The sequence below is a fragment of the Bos indicus genome, chromosome X, assembly GCF_029378745.1.
Source record: "Bos indicus isolate NIAB-ARS_2022 breed Sahiwal x Tharparkar chromosome X, NIAB-ARS_B.indTharparkar_mat_pri_1.0, whole genome shotgun sequence".
Taxonomy (NCBI): Eukaryota; Metazoa; Chordata; class Mammalia; order Artiodactyla; family Bovidae; genus Bos; species Bos indicus.
In genome coordinates, this window is record NC_091789.1 from 65,753,822 (window position 1) to 65,770,722 (window position 16,901).

Sequence of the window (16,901 nt, forward strand, 5' to 3'; positions counted from 1 at the left end):
GGAGCCAATTTTAATCATTTTGAGGCCTGCCAGGAATGACTTTGATGCTGGTTTGTGTAGTTTAGAGCCTTTATGGTAACTTCAAGCCAAGCACACAAACTCAGGTGCAAAACATCGAGGCCAAACAGAGAGCTCTCCCCTCCACTTCTGCTCCTTACCCATCCATTGCCTCCAGCACTCCCTGTACCCTAGTACTGATGCCCCCCAATATCCCCAGACTGCAAGAGCCCCCCCAATGGGTGTTACAAACAGGTCTTCCTTCCCACTGAACACCTGGCAGTTGTCCATTGAGCAGCCATTAGGTCTGCCCCCTCACCCACTTCCATTCCCAGGGATTAAACGGCCACTAATTCCTCCAACAATTATGTTGCTGCTGCTGCTAAGTTGCTTCAGTCATGTCCAACTCTGTGCAACCCCATAGACGGCAGCCCACCAGGCTCTCCTGTCCCTGGGATTCTCCAGGCAAGAACACTGGAGTGGGTTGCCATTTCCTTCTCCAATGCATGAAAGTGAAAAGTGAAAGTGAAATCGCTTAGTTGTGTCTGACTCTTAGAGACCTCATGGACTGCAGCCTACCAGGCTTCTCCATCCATGGGATTTTCCAGGCAAGAGTACTGGAGTGGGTTGCCAGTGCCTTCTCTGGATTATGTTGCTAGGTGGGGGAAACTGCTGCTCTGACCTCTCAAGGACTTCATGAGTGTTACTTTTTTACTGGTTATGCAAGTTTCCAGTCCCTGAAACAACCAAAGCTTGAGTACACAAATTTCAGTGCTAAACACCAGGGCAAAGCTCACAACCCAGGCACTAACTCCATCCATCTCTCTCATCCTCATGCTCCCAACTCCCCTCACATTCCATTACTGATACCAACCAGTCCCCTGTCTTGTTGCTTCACGAGCAATCCCCAGCTGTGTGCAGCTGGGGACCAGGAAGCAGGGAAGGAGCGAACAAAGAGCTTGTATTTGAGCTGGGCCTTGAGAGATTGGCAGGATTTCTCCATGCAGAGATGGAGGTTAAGAACTTTCCAGAAAGAGGCAACATTAAGAAAAATCAGGAAGAGTAGAGAGGTTGAGCATGGCCAATGATGTCCAGGGAACTACTTAAGATTTGTTTACATCAGAGGTTCTCAAACGTCAAGGCCTTATTAGACTTGCCTGGTGTGTCATAATGCATATGCCTGGGTCTCACTTCAGACTTGAAAAAATGGATAGAGACTTTATTTTGGGGGGCTCCAAAATCACTGCAGATAGTGGCTGCAGCCATGAAATTAAAAGACTCGTACTCCTTGGAAGAAAAGCTATGACAAACCTAGACAGTATATTAAAAAGCAGAGACATTAGTTTGCCAACAAAGGTTTGTCTAGTAAAAGCTATGTTTTTTTTCAGTAGTCATGTATGGATGTGAGAGTTGGACTATAAAGAAAGCTGAGCGCAGAAGAATTGATGCTTTTGAACTGTGGTGCTGGAGAAGACTCTTGAGAGTCCCTTGGACTACAAGGAGATCCAACCAGTCCATTCTGAAGGAGATCAGCCCTGGGATTTCTTTGGAAGGACTAATGCTGAAGCTGAAACTCCAATACTTTGGCCGTCTGATGCAAAGAACTGACTCATTGGAAAAGACCCTGATGCTGGGAAAGATTGAAGACAGGAGGAGAAAGGGATGACAGAGGATGAGATGGTTTGATGGCATCACCAACTCAATGGACATGAGTTTGGGCAAGCTCTGGGAGTTGGTGATGGACAGGAAAGCCTGGCGTGCTGCAGTCCATGGGGTCGCAGAGTCAGACATGACTGAGTGACTGAACTGAACTGTGGGGATGGGAGGGGGGCACTTCTAGAATCTTCATTGTTTCACAAGCTTCTTTGGGTGGTTTTGACACAAGTGATTCTTGAACATCTTTTCAGAAACACTAATTTTTGGATTCTGCTTGCTTATCCAGGTGTATTCAGCAAGCCAAAGCAGCAGAACAGCAGCTCTCCCACCTTCCTACATGTCCCTGACTTCCCATGGCCACTGCCTTTTGTCCCTCTGTCGATGGGACAGTGGGTAGTAGGTATAATTTGTGCACCTCCAAAGATAATGCTATCTTGCTGCTCAACAATATGAAAAAAAAACTGACTTATCCAGCTACTATGGAGAGAAGACATGGGAAGGAAGGAGGGGAAAAGTCAGAATTAATAACTGATATGGGCTTCCCACGTGGTGCTAGTGGTAAAGAGCCTGCATGCTAATGCAGGAGACACAGGAGATGCATACTCAATCCCTGGGTTGGGAAGATCTCCTGGAGGAGGTCATGGCAAACCACTCCAGTATTCTTGCCTGGAGAATCCCATAGACAGAGGAGCCTGGTGGGCTATGGTCCATGAGGTTGCAAAGGGTTGGACACCACTGAAGTGACTGAGCACTCATGCAGCAGTCTCCCCAGGCTTTTTTCTTATTGGAGTATAGTTGCTTTACAATGTTTTATTAGTTTCTTCTGTATAGCAAAGTGAATCAGCTATATGTATACATATATCCCCAGGGTTTCTTAATGTGTGCATTATTCAGTCAAAGAGATGCCCTTTCAACTAATGAATGGGTGGGGATGGGGCCAGGGAGAAAATGGATATTTGGTGCTTACTCAGGCTTGGCACTCTTTGGTCTTTCTTTGGCAGGGGTGTATGTGTTGATCATGTTTATTTAACATTCTCTGCAGAATTTATTACTTTTCCTTTCAATTTTACTGAGATGTAATTGGCATAAAGCACTGCATAAGTTTAAGGAGTACAGCATAGTGATGTGACTTACATATATTGTGAAGTGGTTACCACAGTAAGTTCAGTGAACATCTATCATCTCATATAGATACAAAAAAGGAAAAAAAGGTTTTATCCTTGTGATGAGAACTTTTTAGGATCTACTCTCTTAGCAGTTGTCAAATATGCCATACAGTGGTGTTAATTACAGTCGTCATGTTGTACATAACATCCCCAGGACTTGTTTATCTTATAACTGGAAGTTTGTATCTTTGGACCACCTTCATCCAATTTCCCCACCTCCACACCCCCTGCCTCTGGTAACCACAAATTGAGTCTCTTTTTCTATGATTTTTTTTTTTAAGATTCTACATATAATTGAGATCATACAATATTTGTCTTTCTCTGATTTATTTCACACAGTTTAACACCCTCAAGGTTCCTGTTTGTTGTCTTTCTTATAAGAAGGTAGCAGACTGTCTCATACTAAGGACAATAAAAGTGGCAGAACAAAAGACAACTGCAAATTGATCCAGTGTGTTAGGTCCCTGAGACCCAAAAAGATCTGCTTTCCATCTTCTAGAATGGTTCTGCAAGGTCCTCACAAGCAGACTGGCTTTTCTTCAGAGACCACTTAGTATATGGAACACAAGCATGCTCATAAAAACAACACAGGTCATAAATAATGGAGCGTATTTATCTTTTCCTCTCTAAGTCCAAGGTATGCTGAAGGAAAAGTGGCAAATAAAATGAGGGCACTGGATCCCCAGAATTCCCTCCTCCATAATCCACCTCTGACTTACTCTGTTGCCTTCAAATAAATCATCTATTTTCTGAGTCAGAATGAAGTTTGGGCAGTTTTTAATTCACAATTTCTCAGGAAATCAACTAGCAGGAGCACACAGCTTCTTCAATCCCTCACTAACTTGTCTGTAGTCATCTGAATAGTTTCTGTTTTTCTCTTCTTCTTGTCCTCACTCTCTTACCACAAGGTGGGCTGAGGGGTGTGAGGAGAAGAAAAAAAGTCTCAGGGAGATTAGATGATATATTCTGTGTGTTCTTAGTTCCTCAGTTGTGTCCGACTCTTTGTGACCCCATGGACTGTAGCCTGCCAGACTCCTCTGTCCATGGGATTCTCCAGGCAAGAATACTAGAGTGGGTTGCCATAACTTCCTCCAAGAGATCTTCCCAACCCAGGGATGGAACCCAGGTCTTCCGCATCACAGCCAGATTCTTTATTGTCAAGCTACCAGGGAAGCCTGGATGATATACTGGGTTGGCTAAAAATTTTGTGTAGGTTTTTCCATATGATGTTATGGAAAACCTGCACAAACTTCTTTTTGGCGAATTCAATAAATTAAAAAAATGTAATGCTCTCCCAGTAGACACTAGTACTCTCCATTGTTATATGAGGATATGAGGAAGGTAAGCCTCATTGGAGTAGAACATAGGATGCATACATTTTGATTGAGGAATAGCATGAAGAACAAAGTTGGGAACAGAATGCCCTGGTCTATGCAAGGTCAGAAGGAACAGCACAACTGTATGACTGACCACACACACCACACAAAGCAGCTCTAGAATCCACATCTTCTGGCTCTTTGTTGTTGTTGCTATTGTTTAGTCGCTCAGTCGTGTCTGACTCTTTGTGACCCATGGGGCTGCAAAGAGTCGGACACGACTGAGCAAACAACACTTTCACTTATTCACTATATGTCATACAGTGTATCCTGGTTAAGGATGGAGGGACTTGAGTATTAAGTGTCTCTGCATTAGTATTAAGAGAAACACACTATGGAATAACTTCCTTGAGGATTCACTGGGCAATGCAAACTTCTCTGTGCCTGCAAAAATCTGGAGGCCTAGGCCAATGGGAACTTTGATGAAGTCAGTGAGAGGATTCTGGTTCCAGCTATCCAAGCCTTCTTTAGTAATTGGTGCTGATTTTTTAATGAATGAGAAGGCCTATCATACTTTCTTTTCTTTCACTCTGGGTGATTCCTGACATGCCACATTTATTAAGAGAAGCTTTGAGATAATTCTGTTTCTCATCAAGCCTTTGTGATTATCTTAAAATTTTATACACACAGGTACTTCTAAAAATTCAAACATACAGGGAAAATTGAGAAAGAGAACAGAGGAAAATCAAACTCCCATGATGGAAGAATGGAAAATAAGAGGGGGAGAAATACAGTTACCTCTCACACCAATTTTTTACTCTTAGATCATTTCTATTATCCTCTTTTAAATAAAGTCGGGTATACCTTGACAGCTAAGATAATGTAATTTTGCTGTCAGATTGCAAGTAAGAAGCAGGGTATTGCAGTAGGTCATAACTTCTGAGGCTCCTTCTGGGGTATTTTGGCTTCTGTGTTGTAGCTACAGGCCACCTCCTGGCCCAGGCTGTCTCCATGCTGAGCCGACCTACATGTAGGGCTCCAGTGACCACAGCAGGGGAGAGAACTTCTTAATATTAATATTAAGCTTCTTAATATTAGTCAGCTCTCACATTTAGTTTCTAAACCTTAAGTTGCTCAGAAATTAAAGAACATTTGTATCAGATAGCTTTCTAGTCAACTGATTCTTGATGCTCAGGACAAGACTAAAGGCAGAAGCCAAGTACACATTTGTCAACCATGGCCTGTGGGCCATGGGCATTTGAAGTTTCCACCAAAATTATTTGTAGCCTATGAAGAGCACATTCAGAGGCCAATCCATACGAAGTCCAGGTCTTCTCTGCTTCTCTCCAGATTGTCCATCAATAGTTGTTACTTTATGTAGAGGTTGAAAGCACCTTTGACTTCAGTCAGTCAGTTCAGTTGCTCAGTCGTGTCCGACTGTTTGCGACCCCATGAACCGCAGCACGCCAGGCCTCCCTGTCCATCACCAACTCCCGGAGTTCACCCAAACCCATGTCCATTGAGTCGGTGATGCCATCTAACCATCTCATCCTCTGTCATTCCCTTCTCCTCCTGCCTTCAATCTTTCCCAACATCAGCGTCTTTTCCAATGAGTCAGCTCTTCGCATCAGGTGGCCAAAGTACTGGAGTTTCAGCTTCAACATCAGTCCTTCCAATGAACACCCAGGACTGATCTCCTTTAGGATGGACTGGTTGGATCTCCTTGCAGTCCAAGGGACTCTCAAGAGTCTCCTCCAACACCACAGTTCAAAAGCATCAATTCTTCGGCACTCAGCTTTCTTTATAGTCCAACTCTCACATCCACACATGACTACTGGAAAAAGCATAGCCTTGACTAGATGGACCTTTGTTGACAAAGCAATGTCTCTGCTTTTGAATATGCCATCTAGGTTGGTCATAACTTTCCTTCCAAGGAGTAAGTGTCTTTTAATTTCATGGCTGCAATCACCATCTGCAGTGATTTTGGAGCCCCAAAAAATAAAGTCTGACACTGTTTCCACTGTTTCCCCATCTATTTCCCATGAAGTGATGGGACCAGATACCATGATCTTAGTTTTCTGAATGTTGGGGATTGTTAAAAAGATCTGATCCTTTGCAAATTGTGATGATGGTGACATTTTCCTTCAGTGCTTCTAATCTCTTTCTCTTATTGTTGTCCCCCCTTCTTCAGGTACACTTCTCTCACTTGCTTGATTCACCATGAAAACTTGATCTTAGTAAGGGATTGAACTCACAAGGAGTCATAAGTCACCTGCTAACAGCTTAAAACCTATTTGCATTTTAAGTGGGGACAAGGTCCCAAAGTGAGGTATTTCAGAACAATGGGAGGATGTCTCTGAATCCTCTGAGATTTTATGCTAAACTGTATGCGTGCATGGGCTTCCCAGGTATCACTAGTGGTAAAGAACCTGCCTGCCAATGCAGGAGATATATAAGAGACGCAGGTTCTATTCTTCAGTTGGGAAGATCCCCTGGAGGAGGGCATGGCAACCCACTTCAGTGTTCTTACCTGGATAATCCCATGGACAGAGAAGCCTGGTGGGCTACAGTCCATGGAATTGCAAAGAGTTGGTCATGACTGAAGTGACCCTAGCACACGCACACATGCATATTTGCTTCATAGGATTATCAAAACAATTCATGACTCAAAAAAGGTGCAGTCTTAAGGTAAAGAAATGAAATGCAAATAGTGGAAATTGAAACTGTAGTTCTATGACTATCAACTCCATGAGAACAGAGACCACATCTTTCTTGCTCCCATTACCTACTGTATCCCCAGCATAGGGTATATAGTAGTCTCTCAATAAGCATTTGTTAAATTCATTAATTTATCCATCCAGGAGATATTTATTGTTAAGTGAATGGATGAAAGAGTAAAAGCACCAGCTGGCATGAGGGAAGAGGTATTTTTTGGGCATTAGGCCCTTTCCATCACTCACATAGTTGATCGTGTTTCTGTTTGAGTTACCCAAGATGGAGTCTCCATGCTACTTATGTTCCTGATGAACATCCAGTACAAGTGAGTCTGGGATGCAGAGAAGGAGCTCAGGCATCTGCCCTGTTGGGTTGACCTTTAGCACAGGATAAGGAAACTCACTTCCCTCATTTGTCCACTTCCCATTCCCACTTGAATCTTTGTCAGTCACCAAAATCATTACCAGGCAGCAGGTGGCATTGAAGGCTCAGTGTTTTGAAGCAAAGCACTCTCATCACCAGCAGATATGGGCTCTCAGACAAAACCATGCAAGGGCATGGATGCAGAATGACAGAGGAATCCATTTCTGTGTTAGACTACCAGAGGGAGGGCCAGGCCCACGCAGGGCTAGCAGTCTGAAAAGTCAGCCTTTGGTGCTCCCTGCAGCATTTCCCCAGAGAAGGCAATGGCACCCCACTCCAGTACTCATGCCTGGAAAATCCCATGGACGGAGGAACCTGGTAGGCTGCAGTCCATGGGGTCGCGAAGAGTTGGACACGACTGAAGCGACTAAGCAGCAGCAGCAGCAGCAGCAGCAGCGTGTGCCAAGAGAATGCTCCTCTCTCCCCAACTGCAGCTGGAGTGTGGATAGTCAGTCTATTTACTGCTGTGGATATAGTTTCAAGAGAATTTAAAGTATCCAAAAACTGTTTGAGAAGGAAAAGGGCTGAGAGATCCCAAGGCAGCATGTGTAAGTTGAATGAGGAGTTCTTGTCACGCAAATAAGCTTAGTAGCTCTGAACTTTTTACCCTCTGTGGGTGTGATGATTTTAGGTGGGTTGTGTGATTGTTTGGGGAGGCTGGGGATATTAGGGACAGAACTAACAAGAAACCAGAAGTTTGAAGTCTGGTGGGCAAAAAAAAAAAAGGGAAAAGAAAGTGTGTGCGTGTGTGTGTGTGTTGGGGAGTTGGTGGTTAGGGGATTTGACCTCAGGAAAACAGAATAAGTCACTTAGTCTCTGGAACCAAAGAAGACTCCATAGAAGATCCCTCTGGTTAGAACCCATGGGAGTATCAGTGAGTCAGTGAACCAAGTGGAGAGGCAAAGCTGGGGGGAGTCTGACATTGGGTGGGATAGAGTGGAGGGTGTGCACCAGGGCCTGGGGGCTTGGGTTCATGCAGGAAAGGAGGTGTGTGGTGTCATTATCACTTTGGATCAGACAGACCTGCTGGTGCTCTTATGAAGGGTGTGCCCTTGGGCCAGTCACTTTAGCTTTGTGCCTCTGTTCCTCACCTATAAAATTGAATCAATAATAGTACCTTCCTCAGGTAGTTGTAGGGATTTAATGAGAAAATATACATGAAAAGTGCTTTGTATAGCGTCTGGCACATTATAAGTGCTCAATAAGTGGTAGTTTTATTATTTATTTATTTAAAAAATATTTATTTATTTGGCTGCCTGGAATCTTAGTTGCAGCACACTTCTCTCTAGTTGTGGTGTGTGGGCCTAGTTGCCCTGTGGCATGTGTGATCTTAGTTTCCCAACAGGAATCAAACCTGCATCCCCCGCATTGCAAGGCAGATTCACAACCATTGAACCACCAGGGAAGTCCCCAGTAGTTTTACTGATAGTAGTTATAATGATTGTTGTTGTTTAGTTGCTAAAGTCTTCACTTGCCACCCCATGGACTATAGCCTCCTAGGCTCCTCTGTCCATGGAATTTCCCAGGCAAGAGTACTGGAAAGGGTTGCCATTTCCTTTATGGGATCTTCCCGATCTAGGGATTGAACCCACATCTCCTGCATTGGCAGGCGGGTTCTTTACCACTGAGCCACCAGGGAAGTGCTGTATGATACTAAATAGAAAGTGCCTGGGATTTAATAAAGGCTTGTATCTATACCAGATACTCACTGTATTCTTATTTCTGATTTCTCTAAGCCTTAGGGAAATGAGAAAGACTTCAGCTTGAGACTAGAGGTGGAGGCCAGGCCACGGGCTTGTCCAGGTAAGGTAAGGCAGTTAACCCCAAGTGCTGTGCTAAGCCAAGTAGACAGCAACATGAGGACTCAGCATGGGGATGTGGGAAGCCACAAAAGCAGACCTCATCTTTAAAAACTATTTTTCTAAAGGCAGGCTCTAAACTTTGTCATCCAGCTTCTAGAGACATGACTTGTCGACATGCTTCCACTCCTTGCGGGAACATAGTCCCTGTTGGCACAGGGAGGACTTCCTTCCCATTTGAAGATATTTTCATGGGGAATAAGGATGAGAGGTAGAAAGGAGGCAAGCTTCTACACTCTTTACAGCACTGCCCCCACCCTCCAGTCAACACCAAGCCAATCCTTGCTGGTATGCCTGCTATTGGGCTTCCCAGGTTGCGCTAGTGGCAAAGAATCTGCCTGCCAAAGCAGGGGATGTAAGAGATGCGGGTTCGATCCCTGGGTCAGGAAGATCCCCTGGAGGAGGACATGGCAACCTGCTCCAGTGTTCTTGCCTGGAGAATCCCATGGACAGAGGAGCCTGGTGGGCTACAATCCATAGGGTTGCAAAGGGTCAGACACAGTGCCAGACACTGAAGCGACTTAGCACACACAGAACATGCCAGCTATTACTCTGCCAGTGTGAAGTGAAAGCCACTCAGTTGTGTCTGACATTTTGCAACCCCATAGACTATAGAGTCCATGGAATTCTCCAGGCCAGAATACTGGAGTGGCTAGCCTTTCCCTTCTCCAGGGGACCTTCCTAACCCAGGGATTGAACCCAGGTCTCCCACATTGCAGATGAATTCTTTACCAGCTGAGCCACAAGGGAAGCCCCCAGGGATTGAGATCAAAAAGCTGCCCCCACTATTCTGTCTTTCCAAATTTGACCTCCAATGCTCAACTCAGTGTGTTCTTCCTAAATCAGCCTCACAACAACCCAATCAAATAGGTACTGGTTGGGAGGTAGCCAGAAAAACAGAAATCACTTTAAGCCTTTCAAACATAGGAGATTTAATACAGATTAGTCACAGGGGATGGAAGAGTCGGGAACCAAACAGGAGGCACTGAGGCAACTCACGATTAGCAACAACAGGAAGCCCCTCTTATCCCTGGAGTTAGAGGGACAGCGTGAAGACATGGTGAGTGGTGTTTCCAGAGCTTGGAGACTGGGTCTATCTGGTGGGAACTAGAGCCAAGATGGGGCTGCCTTGCAGAAGCTGGAGCCAAGGAGAGGGGGATGCCTGGTGGTAGCTGGAGCTACCAGAGGTGAGCCCTGTAGGAAACACAGCTGCTGCTGGAAGTGCCACAAAAAGTGGGTTGGACATGGGAAAGAAATATCCTAGCTTCTCTCTTCTTCCTTCCTTCCGGTTGGTCAATCCCACACAGAAGCAAATGGCAAAGGACTATGGGAAATGTAGTTCCCTGATACAGACCAATGCAGGAAATGAACAGGGAGTGGATCTGAGGGTAAGCAGCAGATGAAAAGCCTAATTATGCACCCCCACTTTACAGAGGAGTCAAATGAGGCAGAAAGAAGTTCAGTTACCCCAACTACACTAAGTGGCAAGAGTCCAGGTTTCAAATCCAGGCAGGCAGACTACTCCTGAGTCTATGCTCTCTGCAATCACTACTATTATATGCTCAGGGTAATAGCACTATTGTTATTTAACTCGTCAGACTTTTCCCTCTGGATTTAAAGCTCCCCAAAAGCAGCAGCAGCAGCAGCAGTAGCAGCAAAGGCATCTACTATGTCTTTACATCATTTATAGCATGTAGCCTTTGTGGATTTTTCAGAACCTTCCAGCAGATGTAGATTGTTGACCGAAATGGGATGATCAGCAGGTTTTCATAGGTTTGGGTGGTGGTGAGGTACTGTGAAAATGTCCTCTGCCATTCTGAATGTTTTCTTGTTAATTAAATGTAGCAATTTCTGATAAGATTCCAGACAATAGTTTAGCAACAGCGAAAAGTCTAAGCAGCAAGGAGAAAAATTGGTATCTAGATTGCTTGAGGGCATCTCAAAGGGAACAGACAGTTATAAAAATTTAACTCCAATGTTACAAAATTTCTACAACTTGAATTGAGCAGCTTCTTCACCTGGGAAGAGGATATACCATCCCTTAGGTGACTTGGCTGGCAGTGTTGCTGTTTTATTTGGTTTTATTAACAGTTCTTGGATACTAAGAGTACACAGTTATGTTGATGGAGTGTTATTTCTTGTGTCCATCATGACCACCCTTGTCTAAGCCACCAACAGCTCTTATGTGGCCAATGCAATGGTCTCATAATTTGTCTCTGTCCCTGTACCATTCCATCTCTTCTCAATCAGCCACAGCAATCTTATTAAAATGCCAGTTAATTCACAATGTTGTTGTTCAGTCACTAAGTTGTGTCTGACTCTTTGTGACCCCATAGACTGCAGGATGCCAGGTTTCCTTGTCCTTCACTATCTCTCAGAGCTTGCTCAAATTCATGTTCATTGAGTTGGTGATGCTATCCAACCATCTCATCCTGTGTTGCCCACTTCTCCTCCTGTCCTCAATCTTTCCCAGCATCAGGGTCTTTTCCAATGAGTCAGCTCTTCACGTCAGGTGGCCAAAGCACTGGAGCCTCAGAATCAGTCCTTCCAATGAATTTTCAGGACTGATTTCCTTTAGGATTGATTGGTTTGGTCTCCTTGCAGTCCAAGGGAGTTTCAAGCATCTTCTCCAGCACCACAATTCAAAAGCAGCAGTTCTTTGGCACTCAGCCTTCTTTATGGTCCAACTCCCATCATGTACCTCCTCTGTTTAAAACCCTCCCACAGCTCCCCATTTCACTCAGAGAAGAATCCAAAGTCTTCACAAAGGTTTATCAGGCCCTACTTGATCTATCCTTCACCTCCATGACCTCATCTCCAACTTGTCTCCCCTTTATGTACTCCACTCCCATCACATTGGCCTTCCCAAGGCTGAAATCAAGGTGTCAGCATAGCTCAGCTGTTATCTGGAGACTCTGGAGACGAATCTGTCTCAAGTTCGTTTATGTTGTTGGCAGAATTTATTTCCTTGTGGTATGAGGACTGTGATCCCCTTGTCCATGCAGGCTGTCAAGTGGGGGCCGTACTCATCTCCTAAACACCGTCCATATTTTTTACTACATGGTTCCCTTCATCTTCAAGCCAGCAATGACACACCAAATCCTCCATGTACTTCAAACCTCTGACATTCTTTTTTGCATTTAAAAGTCTCATGAGATTAGATTAGGCCCACCTAGATACTCTTCCTGTGTGGTAACCTTAATTATATCTGCAAAACCCCTTTTGCCATGTAATGCAATGTAATCACAGGTGTGCTATCTCATCATAGTCATGGTCCTAATGATTAGGGTGGGAAATCTTGAGGCAGCATTTTAGCCTTGTGCCCCCCCCCACAATAATCAGCTGTTTGAGAAACTAACCAATCAGAATATATGCCAACAATAGCCCCGGAGCAGGGACGTGGAGAATACCTGCTGCTCCAGGTGTTACCCTTTACTTGCAGGATTGTTGAGTGGCCTGGAGGCATCCTAGAGACAATAGCCGGAGCTGTAGCTATTTACCAACTGGTATGAAAATTCTTTAATCTTTTTACAAGTGGGGATAGCATATCCGTGCCTAACAGTTGTTTATCTGCTACATAGTGTGTGAAGTCCTGCCTTCTTTTCTGAGCTCAGAGTCTGAGGTTGGTCTCAGATGATCAGGGGAAGGTGGGGACACTGCCTGCCTTTGCATACTTCCATGGTGTGCAGTGGCCCCTTCCACCCTTACCTGCTGTTTCTGTGCCACCACATTTGTTTTTCTGTTTTTTTGTTGTTTTTTTTTTTTTTTTTCTGATGAATGTCTCCATTTGCATGGCTGTCTTATGCAGTGGGAGAGTTCATCCATCATCTAAGCCTCCAAGCACTGCCACTCCAAGGCAGATAACCAATCCCATGTGTACGGCCTCTCCCCAGGAGATGTGGCTCAGTGAGGCAAGTGCTGTGGACTTGCTCTCACCATTAGCCTGCACACTTCACAGCAGCCAAAGAAACCCAGGCTTCTTATTAACTTGCCAAGCGAAGCTTGGTCACAGCTCATCATGAGCCTCATGTTTTGTGAGGACCCATCTCAGGCAACAGACATGACCCCTGTGGGTGAGTTGTGGTAGGAAGAGGGCCTAAGTTAAATGACTTTGGTGGGACTGGTCTGTTTCTCCCATCTAATATTTTTATATGGGTGAATTTGATGAAAAAGTTATCAAGGACAGCTTCACTTGATGGAATCGTGAGTATACATATCAGGCACAGCAGTGACAAGGTGGGTGTGTTGAAGGAAGTGTCACAGAGGAAAATGAGCGGCTCAAGGAGAGAGAAAAATAAAGGGAGGAAAGTAAATCGCTGCTGACTGCAAACAACACTAGTAATAATAATATACAACATGGCCAGCTTCACTTGCTGATGTTGGCTGAGACCACAGAGCACAGCTGTGGTGTGCTGTGGTGCTCATATATCACGGATTGACAGTGAATCTGTGTCAACAACTGAGTGTCTACTTAGACTAAGTCAGCCTGTGCTTCCTTGTTTTTTTGGGGGGGGCTGTGCTGAGTCTTCATTGCTGCAAGCAGACTTCTTTCTCTAGTTGTGGCAAGTGGGGGCTACTCTTTGTTGCAGTGTATGGACTTATTGCAGTGGCTTCTCTTGTGGAGCATGGTCTCTAGGGTTCATGGGCTTCAGTAGTTGTGACTCACCAGCTCTAGGGCATAAGCTCAGTAATTGTGGTGCATGGGCTTAGTTGCCTCGCGGCATGTGGGATCTTCCCAAACCAGGGATTGAACCCATGTCCCCTGTATTGGTAGGTGGATTCTTAACTGCTGGACAACCAGGAAAGCCCTGTGCCACCTTTTGAAGTAGGAGAGATTTGTCTTCAGTGGCTTCCTTTCTTGTAAACCTTCCCCCCATGTCTAGGCCTTTCTAAAGACTGCATTCATGGCTGAAGTAGAGATGTGGCAAGTGGAATCAAATCTACTTGCTAGTCTTTACCATGTAAACAGAACCAGATATCTTTGGAATCAGATCCCATTGGAGCCAGTTCCAAATGGTAAAGACACATTTACAGAGGATCTCAAAGCAGCAGGTAGTATTCAGGATGGTTCACTATGACTTTAGATGTGTGAGATGGTATAGACCCTATTAAGGACATCTCCTTGCAAACCCCACCCCCAGCTTTCTCTCAAGCTGAGGCATTTTCTCCAGGTGCAGCAGTAGGCAGCATTGAAACACAACTTACTACCAGCAGCTGCTGACAAGAGAGCTGAAGTTGAAGATTTCTACCCGTCCTAGCAAAATGTCACCAAACTCAGTGGAAAACATCACAGCCCTGCATTAGGTGACAAGAAAATATCTCCCTTTTTATCTGCCATTAGGAGCAATCAGCTGCAAGATGCCCAGAGAGAAAATGACAAATGCCTCAGCACAAATATTGCCATCTTTGGTAGGGGTAGGGGGTTTGGATATTAGGCATAGTGGTGGAAAAATAAACCCTTGAGATTCTATATGCCTTTCTCCCTTACAGAGACAGGTTAGGAGTGAGCATAGAGTGTTTCAGAGTTGTTGGTCTAGTTGGGTTTGGAGGGGAGAGAGAGAGAAAACAAACTATTTTGTTTCAAAAGCAACAGATGGAGAGAATTTCAAGCTAGAAAGGACCTTGAGACCTGTTCATCTATAGACACTCAGACTCATAGAATATCAGAGCTGGCAAGGATATTAAAGACCATTGAGTCAGACATGCAAATGGCCAACAGGTACATACAAAGTTGCTTAACATCATTCTTCATCAGGGAAATATAAATCAAGACCAACAGTGAGATATCACCTCATAACAGTTAGTATGGCTATTATAAAAATAAAAATAACAAGTAGTGGTGAGGGAATGGAGAAAAGGGAACCCTGGTGTTCAGTTGATGGGAATGTAAATTGTTACAGGCACTATGGAAAACAGCATGGAGTTTCCTCAAAAAGTTAGAAGTAGAAGTACCATATGATCTGGAAATTGCACTTCTCTGTATTTATCTGAAGGAAATGAAATCACTATCTTGAAGGAATATCTGCACCTCCATGTTCACTGCAACATTATTCACTATAGCTAAGATATGGAAACAACCTAAGTGTCCATTGATGTTGTTATTTAGTTGCTAAGTCATATCTGACTCTTTTGCGACCCCATGGACTGTAGCCCATCAAGCTCCTCTGTCCATGGGATTTCCCAGGCAAGAATACTGGAGTGGGTTGCCATTTCCTTCTCCAGGGGGGCTTCCTGACCATGGGGATCAAACCCACATCTCCTGTACTGGCAGGTATATTCTTTATCATCCATTAATATGTGGATGAATAAAGAAAATGTGGTATTTATGTATACAACTGAACATCCAAATTCATTGATATCTAATTAAACAGGACCTCAAGTAGCCACAATTTCTTTGCTAACACTTGCATTTTTAGAAATCACAAGAAAATAAGCTAAGGTTAGATATTTATTTTGACATCAAAAACCAAGACAGGGCTTGCACTGATCCCATATCCTATACCTTCACCATTTTTAGTTTAGAGTAATAAACACTACTGATCCAAATGATAATATGATGGTCAAAAAAAGATTCAGCCATAGAACTCTATTTCAGAGTATCTTACAGTGGACTGTAGTCACTCATATATTTTTGATAAAAAAAAAAAATACCACCCTCTGAGAAAGTTGTCCTTGGCAATAAATAGACTGTTCAGTTTTGGGAGAAAGATGTCTACAGTGAAGATGAAGATAAGGCCCTCCCTCCTGCCTGAGAAATGGATCAGTTCAATCAACCCTAGAGATTAGTGAGGGGACATGTTATAGCCAAACTGCTCATACCTCCTGAGCTTTTCTTACCAAGGCAAGAAAATGGATTCAGAGATTTAAACATAGTTTTAACAGGTAACCAGAAACTCTTATTCACTAGAGTTTTACTAGTGTAAAGAGTTTTCACTTAGTAATCTTCTACATTACTAAGATTCAAAGGACTAACAATCCAAACTGAGTTGCCTTAGAAATAAATAATTCAATCTAATAACTAGAAAAGCTAGTGTAAAATAACTAAGGCAGATGGACTCTTTCCTTGAGTTTCCAATGGGCTCCAGCCCACTGTGACCACTCCTGAAACCAAGGTACCCACCCACCTACCCGTCGCCTTGTAGAGCAAAGTGACTTACAGCAATAAGTTGGTAGGAGTTGTTCATCATGGCGATCAGCATGTTCAGCAGCACTACCAGGGAGATGACATTGTATGTCCCAAACATGGTCGCTCCCACAAACTCTGTGAACTCATGTCTGGCTTTCACATTGGTGACATAGAGATTTAAAAGGCCGAATACAGACCAGAAGAGGGACTGAAGGGTTTCAAAGAGCCTAAAAGAGATCAAAGAGAAGGTTAGTTCTCGAGGAGGAGCAAGAAAAAAGCAAAAACGTGCTTAATTAATTAATTAATAAGGAGGTTGCATCCCAGCAGGTAGACTGATGGTCTTACGTATTTTGGTCTCTTCTCCAGCACAATCCACCCAAGTCTGTTTGCTCCCACTTCTATGTCTTATGCCTTGCCCTTCCACCTGGAATATCATCTCCTTCTACTCAATCTACACAGAACCTTTAATTTTCCAAGACTTATTTCAAGCACTACTTCCTCCACCAAACTTTCTCCTTTATCTTCAGACCATGTGACTTACCACCTTTCTAATTACATAGAGGCAGGAGTGCAATGGCTAAGAATATGGTACTTGGGTTAGACTTCCCTGGGTTAAAAACAGCTCTGACACTTGTCAGCTAAG

The 16,901-nt window shown here is 44.0% G+C and overlaps 1 protein-coding gene across 1 annotated transcript in view; it reads right to left on the minus strand.

The window, feature by feature from the left end:
- The window catches only part of TRPC5 (transient receptor potential cation channel subfamily C member 5), a 347,276-nt gene that overhangs the window by 21,296 nt on the left and 309,079 nt on the right, over positions 1–16,901 (minus strand). The window contains exon 7 of the mRNA XM_070785143.1: positions 16,290–16,485. Within this exon, the coding sequence (XP_070641244.1) occupies positions 16,290–16,485 (196 nt within the window). The remainder of the gene's footprint in view (positions 1–16,289; positions 16,486–16,901) is intronic.